Source organism: Podarcis raffonei, chromosome 6 (assembly GCF_027172205.1).
Source record: "Podarcis raffonei isolate rPodRaf1 chromosome 6, rPodRaf1.pri, whole genome shotgun sequence".
In the NCBI taxonomy this organism is placed as follows: domain Eukaryota; kingdom Metazoa; phylum Chordata; class Lepidosauria; order Squamata; family Lacertidae; genus Podarcis; species Podarcis raffonei.
Window position 1 is genome coordinate 98,660,321 of NC_070607.1, and position 14,592 is coordinate 98,674,912.

General features: G+C 49.9%; 1 protein-coding gene across 2 annotated transcripts; it reads left to right on the top strand.

Moving 5' to 3' along the window:
• Window positions 1-1,104: 1,104 nt before the first annotated feature.
• On the top strand, window positions 1,105-8,915 carry LOC128416699 (whey acidic protein-like). Of its 2 annotated transcripts, none has more exons than XM_053394755.1 (7): window positions 1,105-1,386; window positions 4,891-5,031; window positions 5,924-6,082; window positions 6,402-6,539; window positions 6,656-6,838; window positions 8,109-8,276; window positions 8,753-8,915. In XM_053394755.1, exons 1-7 carry the CDS (start codon window positions 1,305-1,307, stop codon window positions 8,773-8,775), a joined length of 894 nt encoding a protein of 297 aa, XP_053250730.1. In that variant the 5' UTR covers window positions 1,105-1,304; the 3' UTR covers window positions 8,776-8,915. The 2 variants fall into 2 exon arrangements, with proteins under 2 accessions (XP_053250730.1, XP_053250729.1); XM_053394754.1 differs by lacking the exon at window positions 1,105-1,386 and adding an exon at window positions 3,065-3,198.
• The last annotated feature ends 5,677 nt before the right edge of the window (window positions 8,916-14,592 follow it).

The window sequence follows — 14,592 nt, forward strand, 5'->3', positions numbered from 1 at the left end:
TTATTATTATTCTGTGGTAGAAGTCTGGTAGGGGTGAAGTAAAATGCTGGACGATTCAGGGCATGGAAAAGAAAGGAATTCTTCATGCAGCACAGAGTAAAACACTGGAACTCCCTCCCACAGGAAACAGTGCTTCCACCAACCTGGGTGGCTTTAAAAAAGAGGATTGGACAAATTCAGGGGAGGAGAGGAGGGGAGGTCTGTTGATGGGTTCTGGCCAGGATGGCTCTGCTCAGCCGCCACAGCTGGAGGCAGAATACCAGTTGCTGGAAACTGCAGGAGAGGAGAGGGCTCTTGCGCCTGGGTCCTGTGCTCATGAGCTTCCCATTGGAGCACCTAGTTGGCCATTAGGAGAACAGTATGCTGCATTAGAGGGACACGGGTGGCGCTGTGGGTTAAACCACAGAGACTAGGACTTGCTGATCAGAAGGTCGGCGGTTCAAATCCCCGTGATGGAGTGAGCTCCCGTTGCTCGGTCCCTGCTCCTGCCAACCTAGCAGTTCGAAAGCACAAAGTGCAAGTAGATAAATAGGTACCCCTTTGGTGGGAAGGTAAACAGCTTTTCCGTTCACTGCTCTGGTTCGCCAGAAGCGGCTTAGTCATGCTAGCCACATGACCCGGAAACCGTACACCGGCTCCCTCGGCCAGTAAAGCGAGATGAGCGCCGCAACCCCAGATTCGGCCACGACTGGACCTAATGGTCAGGGGTCCCTTTACCCTTTACCTTATGCTGCATTAGATGCACCATTGGCCTGATCCAGCAGACTCTTCTTATGTTCTTAGGGGTGTGAGCCTTGTCAGCTCCAGCCACAGTTTAGCTCTGTTCCCACCTCACCTGGAACCTCTTCTTCTCATGAAATCAGCCTAGGTGGGCAATGAAAACCACTTTGGAGAGGGCAATACACCTGCCTCCTGCAGCCAAGGGGCCCTTTTCCCTTTGGCATGACTGATGCCCTCTTTCTGAATGCCCCAACCACAAGCCCACCCAGACTCAAGGTCTCCCTTGGTGCTTGGAAGCACCTGGAGGCAGCTCCTCATTTCTGCTATCTTTTGTATTTTAATAACAGAAGGGCCACGCCCAGGACTCAGCAGAGTCATCATTGCCTGCCTACGAATGGGGTGCTGGCTTGGAAAGGTTCCTCTCCAGTCACTCAGATACTCCAGCCTTTCCCAACCAATCCATTCCTTTCTGCTTTCTGTTCATTCTGGGTGGAGCTGAAAGATTCCCAAATGTGCAGTCAGTTCCTTCTGCATGGAATATAAAGCCTTCTGGGCGCAGGCAGGGGACTCAGACCTGCTTCGCCATGAAGTCCATCGGCCTCTGCCTGGTTGCGCTCCTTGCCCTCTGGGGTGAGCTGGGACCTGTGTCTGGTCAGATGCCTCTAGGTGAGTGTCTCCTTGGACTCCCTTGTCCCAGTCTCCATCTTTCTAAGCCCCCATGGGAAACACTCTCTAAGGCAGCCTCCCTCTGAATTGGCCGCAATTCCCACGAGCCTCTGCATCTTCTGGCTGTGCTGGCTTGGGGCTGATGGGAGGTGGAGTCTGGTGGACACCAAGTTGAGAAACCCCTCATGGGTAGCTGAAAGAGTCCTGATTTCCAGCATCCACCAACTGAGCTGGCGTTGTGTCCTCCTTTCACGACGTCCTCATGAGGGATCCTTCGGCCAGGTTTCTCCCACTCCTTTCTAGCAGGTCAGATAACAGCTTCTGTTTCTCCCTCTCCTGGGAGGAAACATCGCTCACTCCCTGCTCTTGGGTGAAGGAGTCCTGGCAGGCAGGCGTAGGATCTGGCCCTGGGACGTCATGGTTGAAGTTTGGATCTGCTTGCTAGAGAGAGGCGTCCCCACCAACCACCCAGCCTCCCTCTGCTCCTGTGAGACACATGGTGGGAAGCTGAGAGAAGGAGGGAAGACCCCACATGGTATGTTCATGTCCCTGTGGGAAGCAGAGATCACTGTCTGCTTCCTGGGACAGGTGGACACCTACGTATATTGGCAGTTACCTGGCTTGGGTTGTCCCTTTTTATTGATGCTGTTGCATTTTGATCTGTTTCTTTGTATCTGAATCTGTACTGTTTGTTTGTTTGGTTGGTTGGTTGGTTGGTTGATTGATTGATAAAACATTTCACAGTGGTTTACATGAATATAAAGACATAAAACCAGGCAATATAATAATTAAAAGTTGAAAAGTTGAAAGCAAAAAAACAAATTTGAAACAAACACCAGCAGACCATTGTGGGGGAAAAAATTCTCAATTGACTGTACAGGCCTGGAAGAATAGAAAAGTTTTCAGCAGGTGTTTAGATGTTGGCACAGAAGGCTCCTGCTGTGTCTCCAGTGGCAGGGAGTTCCACAGGAGTGGGCCAGTGACAACTTGGTTGTTGTCAAAGAAGCCTCAGCAACCCAAGAAATGACCAAAGATGCTCCTGCAGATGATCTCAGTGATCGAGCTGGAATATCAGGGTTCAGGTGATCCCTGAGGAATCCTGGACCCAAGTTGTTCAGGGCTTTGCCAGTAATACCAGGAGCTTGAACCTGGTTCCACAGCAGACAGCACCTTCATGGCTCAGCTTCCAGAGCTGGTTGAAGAAGCAACTCTTTTACCTGGCTTTTTGACACTTGAGATGTGTCTTTTTAGGACCCACCTTGTTTTTATGATTGCAAGTTGTTTTAGACTGTTTATAAGACTGTGCTTTAATTTTTCAACCTGTAATTAATCAAGAGGTCATTAACAAACAATAACTATAATTATACCTCTTCTGTGATGGCAAAGTCCGGCTCCTCTGAGATCGAACAAATTACGTTAGAGCTGCAAGGGTGGAAATGTTAGCTCTGTGCAAAGAACTGGAGAGAGCAAGTTTGAGGGTGTGTAGGATCCTCGGCTTGTCATTTCTAGCCGTCCTCCTCACTCAGGCACCTCTGTGGAAAGGTTGCCACAACCTTCCAGCCGTTGGGACCGTTTGTTACCAAACCTGTTGGGGGAGAAAGAGTTTCCTCTCTGTCCTGCCCAGCACTTTCACCATCCTCCTGAGCTTGCTGTGATTCTGCAATCCTGGGCAATATAAGGGAGCAGACCAGGTTGGGCAGTGGACTCTCTACTTAGCCTCACCCACCATGAAGTCTGGTGCTCTTGTGCTCCTTGTGGGGCTCTTCGCCCTCTGGGCTGAGCTGACACCCGCCTCTGCTCAGAGGCTTCCAGGTAAGGGATCCTGTCTCCTCTCTCCTTACAGGCACATGTGTCAAAAGCATTTCTCTAGCAATCATTTGTTGTTGACAGAAGTGCAGTCATGAAAATTCCTTCAGGAAGCTGGGGAAGCTCAGGGGAACAGCACTTGAGTTGTGTGCAGAAGGTGTGTGGTTTCATTCCCCACTGGGAATGCTGAAATTCAGTGAGAGGGGGGCATTCTGCCACTCTGCTGTGGCACTGGACACCCTCCACCAGCCAAGGTGCCACTGGATTCCCCCTCTTGCCAAGGTGTTCCTTATATAATTTGCTCCCCTTCCCAGCAATGAGACTTTGCCAGGGCTTCTATGAATCAATGGGTTGAGTGTGTGTGTGTGTGTGTGTGTGTGTGTGTGTGCCAGACTGGGTCTTTGACCCGGGTGACAGAAAGCCTAGCTTTGGCCCTTTCTTGTGGAGTGTTCCTTCAGCCTCCTCTCCTCTCCCCCCTCATTGGGAGTCCTCCAGACAGCCGCTGCCACTGCCCCGGTCTCTGAGCTGCCCCTCCTGCCCCAGAGAGAGGTGCCTCCCCACACTGCCCCACAACGGCCTCGGAAGAGGATACACCCAGCCTTAGTGGCCCAAGGGAGACTGGTCGAAGGTGAATGTGAGTCTAGCACCTTACCTTGGCAGGCAGCAGCAACAGCAGCAGTGGGCACTCATCTCCCAGGCAGGTCTTGACCACAGCAAGCACAAGAAAGACCAAAGCAGTGACGGCCAGTCGGCCGGCCAGCCTGCCACCCGTCTGTCCATTCCCAACAGCAAGGGCTGGTGGACTGCCTGGCTGGGCTCCCTCACCCACCTGCTTACTCTGAGGCCGCCTCAGTTCCTGGCAACCAGCATCCCCCGGCCAGCCCCAGACGCACCCTTTGCCTGTGGAGCTTATAGCCAGGGCTGCTGCAATAAACAGCTGTGCAAGCCTTTGGGAGGCAGAGACACAAGAGAGAGGGAAGGAAAGAGAGACAGAGGCCAGTGTTGCCCATCATTCAGCCACAACACACTGGCTGAAAACCACTGCCCTAAGCCAATGATTCAGCTCTCCTGTTCAGATTTTCAAAGAAAAGGGAATCTGATTCTCCTTACTTTTGTGGTTGTAAGTTGCTTCAAACTGCTTTCAATCTTTTGTTTTAAGGTTGTAATGTTCCCTGGGGCCTTAGGGTGAAGAGAAGCTGACTAATGATAAGGGGACAAGGAGTTCCCAATCCACATTAAGATGAGGCGAGGATGTTCAGAAATACATTGCCTCTGAAATGCCAGCCCTTTTCTGACTCCCAGCTGTGGCCAAGAGCAGCACCCCTTGGGAGCAGCAGACTTGAGGGGTGCAGATTTGGTGCCACCTGCTGGGCTTCTGTGGCAGGGCAGGAGGAAAACTTGCCTTTGCAGCCCAGACCCACTTTCAGGTAAGCTGCAGGAGAGACTTAAGGACCCACTGTGTACCTAGAAGCAAGCCCCGCCCATCTCCCGGGAAATGATGAAGATATGAACAGGATGCTGGCATAGAGAAGACAATAGCCTGATCCTGCAAGCTGTTCTTACATTCTTTCTTTAAGCGGCAGAAGCTTTCGATTTTCACAGTGGAGCGGAGTTGAAATGCCTTCATTTCCAGCACTGATGAAGGGCTTAGTAATCCATCTCTCTCTCTTTCCCTCTTTCTCTCTTTCTCCATTACAGAGAAGCCTGGCACCTGTCCTACTCTGATCCAAAACAATGACACCCAGTGCGGCCAGTTCTGCTCCTGGGACAACAGCTGCCCAGGGAGCGAGCGCTGCTGCCAGACTGGCTGTGGGCAACAGTGCATGCTCCCACTTGAGGGTAAGCAGCAGCCCCTCTTTTTGGGGGGAGAAATGAAGTCGGGAACCTCCCATCTGCCGCACCTTCTGACCCAGATATGCTCTCAACCACCCATCCATACACACAAGGGGGTTTGGTCCATATCCTGGCTGGATCCATGTAGGCTTTAATGCTGTAGTTCATAGTCAGGCAATAGGCATTGCAGTTCAGCATCCCACCCGCCATGGTGTGGCTTGCCCAGACATGGCAGCTGACCTCCACCTGGCGCACTGCCAGCAGGGTCCAAGCAACAGGTGGGAGGCAGGCTGTGCACAGCCTCAGTCCAGAGACCCACCTGCTCCCAGGTGTGCAAGCAGGTCAGGTCAGGGGGACCCCATTCATTTCAGGGGAAGAGGAACTGGCTCCTTTCCCTGCAAGTATTAATGTGGGTTTCTGGTGTGTGTTTTTTAAAAATGAAAACAGACCTATTCATTTATTAAATGTCTATACCGCCCTTCATCTGAAGATCACAGTGCAGTTCATAAGGACTGACAAAGAACCAAAAACATGCATAAATTCAAAGCTGAACTACCTCAGTTGTGTAAGATTGAAGTAAACACTTAATTCCATGATTTGCAAATTAAATAATTAGTTTGTCTTCTTACTTAATTTGTGCAGCCACATAGTTGTCGGTCCTAGACAAGATTTCAGCTGAAGAAAATATGCCTAATATCAGAAAATGTTGGGAATGCACTCAGTGTTGGCTTACAACCCCATACATGCTTCTGAATACCAGTCATGGCAAACACAGGAGGGGAGAAAGTGTTCTTCATCTGCCTGGCCACTGTGAGAACAGGATGCTGGACCAGGTGGGCCACTGGCCTGATCCAGTAGATGTTCTTCTTAGGTTCTTAGGTTCTCCTTTCATCCCCAGTCTACCCTGGATACTGCCCCAGGCTGAGCCCCCAGCCAGGCCAGGCTGCGAACTGCTCTGCGACTTGCAACAATGACCAGGACTGTGGCTCAGTCTACTTGCCACGCAAGAAGTGCTGCAGCAATGGGTGCGGGAAGACTTGCCAAGCGGCTGAAGAAGGTATCTCTTGGATGCGGGAGATATGGGGACCTGGTGGGGAGGGCAGTTGTGTGTACATGTGCATGGCTGGCAGAGGTTTCTGCCAAGGAAGAGGTGCTGGGGCTCACTCAAAGAGTCTCCTCTCCCTAATGCCAAGCTGTGTGGTGGCGGCGGCTGCCAGTGGTAGGAGCATAGGAGGGGAAATGAACTCTGTACATGCTCAGGAGTTTATTTCCTCTTGATGATATCCTCACACGTTCCAGAGTGAGTCCTGGCATTCAAAACAAAATTCCATCTCACTACTGACTGCTGTCTCCTCCTCTCCATCTCCTTTTTCCAGAGCACCCTGGCGTGTGCCCCAGAAGGGAACTGGTGTACACCTTTGTCCCTTGCAATGACACCTGCACAGACGACCGAGACTGCCCCCTCACCCAGAAGTGCTGCTTCACTATGTGCAGCCGGGGCTGCCTGGACTCAGGTACTGGCAAAACCCCTGGCCCCTTCCCCGCTCCCACCTCTCTTCTCTGGGCACCTAAGTGCCCTGGAGACTGAGAACATCCCCTCATGGACCTCCATCCATTCTGCCTCCAACAGTTCGCAGTGACAGATGCCAGCTGCCACCCAAAACTGGACGATGTTTAGCAGCCTTACGCCGTTACTACTACAACCCATCGGAGAAGAAGTGCGTCCTGTTCACCTATGGTGGCTGTGAGGGTAACAGCAACAACTTCGAGACAAAAGAGGCATGTGAGGCAGCCTGCGGGAAAATCAGCCCAGGTACCAAGTTTGGGACCCACCAGAAATTCATATTCATGGCTTCATTGATTGTGTTTATATACCCCCTTGTCCTCCAAGGAGCTGAACTTCCCCTTCCTCATTTAATCTCCACAATAACCCCGTGAGGTAGGCTAAGCTCAGAGGAAGCCACTGCCCCAAGGTGAGCTTCATGGCTGAGTGGGGATTTGAACCCGCATCTCTCTCAGGTCCTAGTTCAACACTCTGACCCCCAGGCAAGGCAGTAGAGCCCCTCTGGGAAGGCTGGCAACCCCATCCAAGAAGCTGGCCAGAAGGGGTCCAGAGTTCTGGGAAGATTGGGTACACTGCTCTGTTCTTGACTTTATGTTTCATATAACTGAGGGGATGGAGCGGTTGGGATTTCTTAGCTGTGCTCTGCCTTCATGGACAGAGGCTGGATATGGGTGTTGGAAGCCACAGGAAGAGAGAGGGCTGCTCTTGGGCTCGGATCCTGCTTGCTGATTTCCCAAAAGCATCTGGCTGGGCCTATGAGAACCGGATGCTGGACCAGATGGGCCATTGGCCTGATCCAGGAGCCTCACCTTATGTTCTTCTTAATATTATCACTTTGTGCCATAATCTTTGTAGGGACATTTGTGATTGGAGCAATTTTAAATTTCAAGATAAGAGATGGGATCTGAAATAGGACACTAAAACTTTGGATTCAAAAGCCAACGGGGGGAGCCTTGTAAGAATGAAGGTGGCCCTAGAAATTCTGACACCCCAATTTCAAAGTCCTTCTCTGGGAGGTGGAAATGACAGTTTGGCAGCTGCGGTGTATTTGACACGTTGCCATCAGGATTCATTAAAAGAGGACGACACTCCTTGCAAATCCCCAGAATAAGGAGGAGTCATGTATTAGCTCCATGTTCGGTGATAAGCAACCTTTGCCATAGGGTGACTCCTAGTCTGTGCCCAAAATCATATCTTTTTGCAGATCTTGGAAGGAGGGTTTGGGGTTGGAGCATTTGGCAAAGGGTTGAGAGGAGAGAGGGCTGCAAATGTTTGAGCCAGCAGCCACAAGCAGGTCCCCAGATTAAGTCCCTGAGCTGGGCTGGCCCAAAGAGCCCAGGTGCAATTCCTCTCTGCCTGGAAGGAGAAGAGTCTGTGATTCCTTCCCTCTGGTGGGGGGGGGGGGCTCTTATGGAGGAATGCATGCAGGGAACATGAAGTTGGAATTAAAAACTCTTGACACCTTCCTGCCCTAAGAAAACCTCTCTGCTTCCTCTTTCTCCCCCTTCTGTGGCCTCAGAGGTCTGCAAGCTGCCAAAGGACCCTGGCCCATGTGAGGGTTATTCACAATTTTACTACTACAACTCAGCCACCAGGAAGTGCGAGATATTTGCCTATGGGCTCTGCGGGGGGAATGGCAATCGGTTTCCCACCAAACTGGAGTGCATGATGGTCTGTGGGCAAACAGGTAAGATTCTTGTCTCCATGTGTGTCTGCGCTTCTTTCTCTCTCTATCTGTCTCTAAATATTTCTAAGTGTGCATGTGGAGGGCAGGGGGCAGACTGTGGAGGTCCACAGGGTTCTCTCTTGGCTGCCCTGCTGGTCTCATCCTGCCCTACCCATGTGTGATTGTACCAATGGCTTCAAGTTACAAGAAAGGAGATTCCGACTTCTGGCAGTGAGAGCTTTTTGACAGCGGAACGGTCTCCCTTGGGAGGTGGTGGAATCTCCTTCTTTAGAGGTTTATAAGCAGAGTTGGGCTGGCTGTCCATCAGGAATGTGATTCCTGCATTGCTGGGGTTGGGCTAGAGGACACTTGTGGGTCCCTTTCATCTCTACAATTGTATGATTCTGTCGGTGCTGCTGCCTGCCCTAAGGGCAAGGTGTTCAATGACTTGGCTGCCTCCCTTTGCCCCTGTGACTCTTTCTCTTTTCCACCCCCAGAAAACTCCACTACGGAGGACTGAGTCCCTCAACCTGATCACCTTGTCTGAGAAGACCCCAACCCCTGAGCAGACATCAGTGTGTTGCCATGCCCCCCTCCTTCCATCTCTGGGGAGGCTGCTGTGGGATCATCTATCCCCAAATAAAACCTGAGATTTCTGGCGTGTGCTGAGTCTGGTTCTTGCATCGCATGACATCAGGTGTCAAGAGGAGCCCCACATCCGCTGCTGCCCCAGTGGGGGGAGAGCATCTCTCAAAGCCCCTCAGCTGCTGGGCTGGTGAGATTTGGGCCTGGGGCCTGGAAGGGAAGAGGATAATCAGTGTTTCTCAAACCTTTTTGGGTCACTGCCCCCTTGGTTCCATAAACTCATCCCCAGTTCCCCCTTAGAGTATTCAGAGCAGGCTCGAGTTGGATCATCAGAGAAAAGGCTTCGGCCAAGATATTGAAAGAAAACAGCAGCCAGGAGGCCTGATCTTTATTGTTCAACCAAAACCTCAAACTACAATGTAAAGGAAGCAGAGAGAAACCCCCCAAAATGGGTGCTCCCGCTTTAAAAGGTTTCTCAAAGTTACCCACAACACCTTGTTGGAAACATCACACATATGTCATAAACATGTCATGACACAGGAGTGACGTCCGTGCAGAAACCTGATGCCCTGTCACTCAAAATATCCTGCATTCTTGTTCCGAAGTAAAACAAAAGGAAGTGTAAATACCAGTCTGAAGCTGGTTTCGGTTGCTTGTTCACACTTTTCACTGACACCTGCAGTACCTGCGTAGCCTGTTAGGGTTAGCTATGGTGCTTCTGATTGGGCGAGTAACCAGGTGGCTGAGCAAATAACGGCTCCTGATTGGTCAGCTATTTTATGAACGGGGAAAAGAATGGGAAGACAAAAGATAATAACGAAAGGAAGGGATAGTGGCAATTTTCAGGTTGCACAAGTAATTGTGCCTTTGTTCAAACTATATAGGTTAATTAAATCAGCCAAACGGATGAACCTGATCCAAGGATGCCAGCTTTTCAAGGTTTGATAGTCATTTGCACCTCCAGCGTCCCCTGCCACCCCCAGCTAATTCCCCACGAGGGGGCGCTGCCATGCATTAATAATAATAATAGTAATAATAATTTATACCCTGCCCATCTGGCTGGGTTTCCCCAGCCGCTCTTGGCAACTCCAACAGAATATTCAAAACACAATAAAACATCAAACATTAAAAACTACCCTAAACAGGGCTGCCTTCAGATGTCTTTAGATAGTTGTTTATTTCCTTGACATCTGAGGGGAGGGCGTTCCACAGGGTGGGTGCCACCACCGAGAAGGCCCTCTGCCTGGTTCCCTGTAACCTCACTTCTCACAGTGAGGGAACTGCCAGAAGGCCCTCAGAGCTGGACCTCAGTGTCCGGGCAGAACGATGGAGGTGGATACGCTCCTTCAGGTATGCTTTGGGAACCACTGCTGTTGAAAGAGCTATTGGCCACTTTTCTTATCCCCAAAGGAGCTCACCATGAAAGAGTTAAAATGCATGAATGACAAATATAGAAAGACTTGGAGCAGCCTTGGCTCTCCCATTGGCTTCTGCAAGACCACCAAGCCCAGGAAGGTGACCTTGGCCTCACAGCAGCCGCTTAAGGACTTTGGCAGCAGTTCCTGCACCATACCTTCATTATTTCTCCAGCCCTTGTGCTCCCCTCCTCCTGCATTCTTGCAGAAATTGTAAAATCAGTTCCATATTTGGAGCACACACAACACACTCCCCATCCAGCATCATATTGCTATTCAAGTATCCACCACCAGGGGGGAACCTGCTATAGCAACCCCAAGAACGTGCCCCCCCCCCCAAGAGACATACAAATAATGTGAAAGCTCAGTATATAAGGCTTAGAATAGATGCAAGGAAATTGCCTTTTGCTGCTTCAGAAAATAGAACCGGATTCCAACTAAACATTGGAAAAACTTTCTACTGGTAAGAGCTGCATGAATTTTCTCCAGATTCATTTCATTCACTCTCTCTCTCTCTCTCTCTCTCTCACACACACACGCACACACACACACACACTGGGACCTTAGAGTTAAGAGAATGTAATTAATAAACATGTATGAGAATGTAATTGATAAAGGAAAGTCTGACTCCCCTGCGATCAAATAAATCATGTTAAAGATGGACATAGGAGCCAAATATTTGAATGACCCCTTCCAGCAGTCGATGGGTATTGGCATACAGATGGTGTGAATGCACAGTGCCATGTGGTGGATTTTGCAGGGCGGAGCTCATTCCACTTGGCAGCCCTGCAGATGCCAGGGTGGAAAGGCTGCCTCTGGGCGAAGCACTGGAGAGGGCCAGGTCGGGGGTGGGCAGGATCCTTGGCTCCCTTGGCCCCCTCCTTTGGAATGGAGGAGCATCTTCCACTGGCAAGAACAACATGCCCTGGTCCAGCCAGGTCTGAGTCTCACAGACCCCAGAGAAGGAGACCCAGAAAAGGGCTTTGTGGAGGAAGGAGGGTCTCTCCAACCAGAGCACAACCATCCCTTTCTCTCTGCTGATGGTACAGCTGGGAACCTCAGGGAAAGACATCCTGGCTTGCAGAATCTAAGCCAAGAAGCCCCTTCTTCCTTGGGGAGGGGGTGGCATTTCAAGCAAGCAACTTCAATTTCCCCTGGTCCAGCCAGTTCAGAGGGACACAGGCTGAGCACTTCAGTGAGTGAGGAAGACACCAAAAAGGGGCTTTGGAGAGGAAGGAGGGTCTCTGCCACCAGAGCTCCACCATGGATGTAGCCATGGGAGGGCAGGGGGGGAATTGCCCCCCAAGAAATAAAAATCAATAAAATAACTGAGGTTCTGCCCACACCTAAGATAAATCCTGGCTCCACCCATGGGCTCCACCATCCCTTTCTCTCTGCTGATGGTACAGCTGGGAACCCAATGGAAGGGCACCCTACTTTGCCCAATCTAAGCCAAGAAGCCCCTTCTTCCTTGGGGAGGGCGGTGTCATTTCAAGCAACCCATCTTCTGTGGAGATGTTATCTACATCTTTGCAGCTGTTGGGATGGCTTGTTACAAAACTTTGTGGGCCACAGGCTGTGGGGAGAGGCTCCCCTCTGTCCTGCCCAGCACTTTCGCCATCTTCCTGAGCCTGCTGTGATTCAGCAAACCTGGACAATGCAAGACAGCAGGCAGGCTGGACAGGGGACTCACCGCTTAGCCTGACCCACCATGAAGTCTGGTGCCCTTGTGCTCCTTGTGGGGCCCCTCGCCCTCTGGGCTGAGCTGACACCCGCCTCTGGTCGGAATCATAAGACAAGGAAGATCTGTCCTGATTTGACTGTGGAGTGTTTGCACATACTCCCATTTTCCTTCACCCATCACACACTAATCAATGCCTTTCCCTGTTAGTTCACAAACTGCAAAAATCTGATTCTATTTTAAAGTGGAGTCCTTGTGCTAAGGTCACAGAGCCAATTAATCCAGTTTAAGCATGCAAACCTAAAGTTCAGGTATGTGGTTGTGCCCTTGGGACTGACCCAGAAACTCCAGCGGGTGCAGAATTCCATGGCGAGGCTCCTTACAGGGTTCTTGCCACAGGATCACATTCATCCAGTGCTTTACCAGCTACACTGGTGAAGTACAGGATCAGGTTCAAGGTGCTGGTTTTAACCTAGCCCTATACGGCCTAGGACCCTTGTACCTACGGGACCGCCTCTCCTGGTATGTTCTGCAGAGGACCTTACAGTCTTCAAACAAAAACATCTTGGAGATCTCTGTCACAAGAGACCGGGGCCCTGTGGGACTTGACAGCTTTCCGCAGGGACTGCAAAACGGAGCTTTTCCACCAGGCCTTTGGCCAACGGACAGTCTGACCCTCTCCTTCGGTAATCCTCACAGAACTCTAGCCCAATGGTTGCCATTAATTTGATTTTGAAATGATTTTTAAATGAATTGATTTTAGAATGTTGTGTTACTTTTATTGTTGTTTAGCCGCTCTGAGCCCGGCTTTGGCTGGGGAGGGCGGGATATAAATAAAATTATTATTATTATTATTATTATTATTATTATTATTATTATTATTATTCCCTTCTAGGCCCCAGGCTCAAATCTCACCAGCGCAGTAGCTCAGGGGCTTTGAGAGATGTTTTTCCCCCTCTGGGGCAGCAGCGGATGTGGGGCTCCTCTTGACACCTGATCTCATGCAACACAAAAGCCAGACTCAGCAGATGCAAGTAAACTCATGCTTTATTTAAGTGTACAGGATTCCAGCAGCTTCTCCAGAGATGGAAGGAGGGAGCATGGCCACATAGTGATGTCTGTTTCTGAGGCTGGGAATTTCTCAGTCATGGTAATCAGGTTCAGGAACTCGGTCCTCCTCAATGGGGTTTTCAGTGGGAAGTGCTGTAGGAGAGTCTTCTGGGATCACTTGGATTGTCAAACAAAGACACCAGCCGAGAATATAGCAGCAAAACAAGAAAAGAGAAAGAGTCACAAGGGGGAAAGGGAGGCAGCCAAGAGATTGAGCATTTGGCCCTTAGGGCAGGCAGAAGTATTGACAGAATCATAGAATTGTAGAGTTGAAAGGGACCCTCAGGAGTCATCTAGCTCAACCCCCTGCAATCCAGGAATCACATTACTCGCAGACAGACAGACAGCCAAACTCTGCTTTTAAACCTCCAAGGAAGGAGAGTCCACAATCTCCCAAGAGAGACGGCTCCACTGACAAACAGCTCTTAATGTCAGAAAGTTCTTCCTGTTGTTTAGTTGGAAATCCCTTTCTTGTATGTTATGTACTAAGTCTGGATCCTAGAGCAATAGGCAGGTAGGATCCTAGAACGAAATAACCTCATTGGCCTGCAGGAGCTGCCCAATCAGACCCCAGGAAGAAGTTAATCAGCCTATTAGGCTGGTAAGATACTAGGATACAACAACTGATTGGCCTGCAGCAGCAGCAGACCAATCAGGCTCCAGGAGGGAAACATAATCAACCAATCAGACGGGACTTATTGTGTAAATAATGTATATAAAGCCTGAGGTTTGGGGGAAAATTCATTCACTTTTTTTCGGGCTGCAATAAAGAGCATGAAATATTTCATTGTAAACTAAAGACTTTGGTTCAAGTCTGTAATAATAAAAATTAATCCTATCTTCTCTCAGTCTCCTCTTTTCCAGGCTAAACATACCCAGCTCCTTAATCCGCTCCTTGTAAGGCTTAGTTTTGTAAGATGCTTAACCTGTGCAAGACATTGTGCAGATATGATTCTGTTTTAAAGAAAGTTCTGCAAGTAAAGTAATATTTCTATGGGCCTAGACAATGTTCCATTTCTAAAGGAATTTGTTCTAATGCTTCCAGTCTCTTCAAACTGTGCAATATTTAATATCTGCAACATTTTTACAGCAGGAAAGGCGTTAGAGTTTTTAATTCCAACTTCATGTTCCTGCATTCCTAGGAATAATGCAGAGCCCTCCATAAAGGGGGAGGAATCACAGACCCTTCTCCTTCCGGGCAGAGAGGAATTCTGCCTGGGCTATTTGGGTCAGTCCAGCTCAGGGACTGAACTTGGGGACCTCCTTGTGGCTGCTGGTTCAAATCTCTGCAGCCCTCTCGCCTCTCAACCCTTTCCCAAATGCTCTGACTCCAAACCCTCCTTCTGAGGTCAGCAAAAACACACCAGTTGCCCTAAACCTCATCTTCAAAACAGAATGATGCAGATCAGGAAATGCATATATGAACTGACACCATTTTGGGTACAGGATAGGAGTCGGCCTATTGCAAAGGCTGTTTTTCTTATAACTAAACGTGGAGGTAATATACAAATCCTCCTTATTCTGGGGATTTGCAAGGCAATGTGTC

What these genes read in the sequence shown, in the direction of transcription:
- LOC128416699 (XM_053394754.1), top strand. Translation starts at nt 3,114, where the DNA reads ATGAAGTCTGGTGCTCTTGTGCTCCTTGTGGGGCTCTTCGCCCTCTGG. An exon ending in CTCTGCTCAGAGGCTTCCAG is followed by an intron (nt 3,199 to 4,890) that starts GTAAGGGATCCT and finishes TCTCCATTACAG; the next exon opens with AGAAGCCTGGCACCTGTCCT. An exon ending in CTGCGGGAAAATCAGCCCAG is followed by an intron (nt 6,839 to 8,108) that starts GTACCAAGTTTG and finishes CTGTGGCCTCAG; the next exon opens with AGGTCTGCAAGCTGCCAAAG.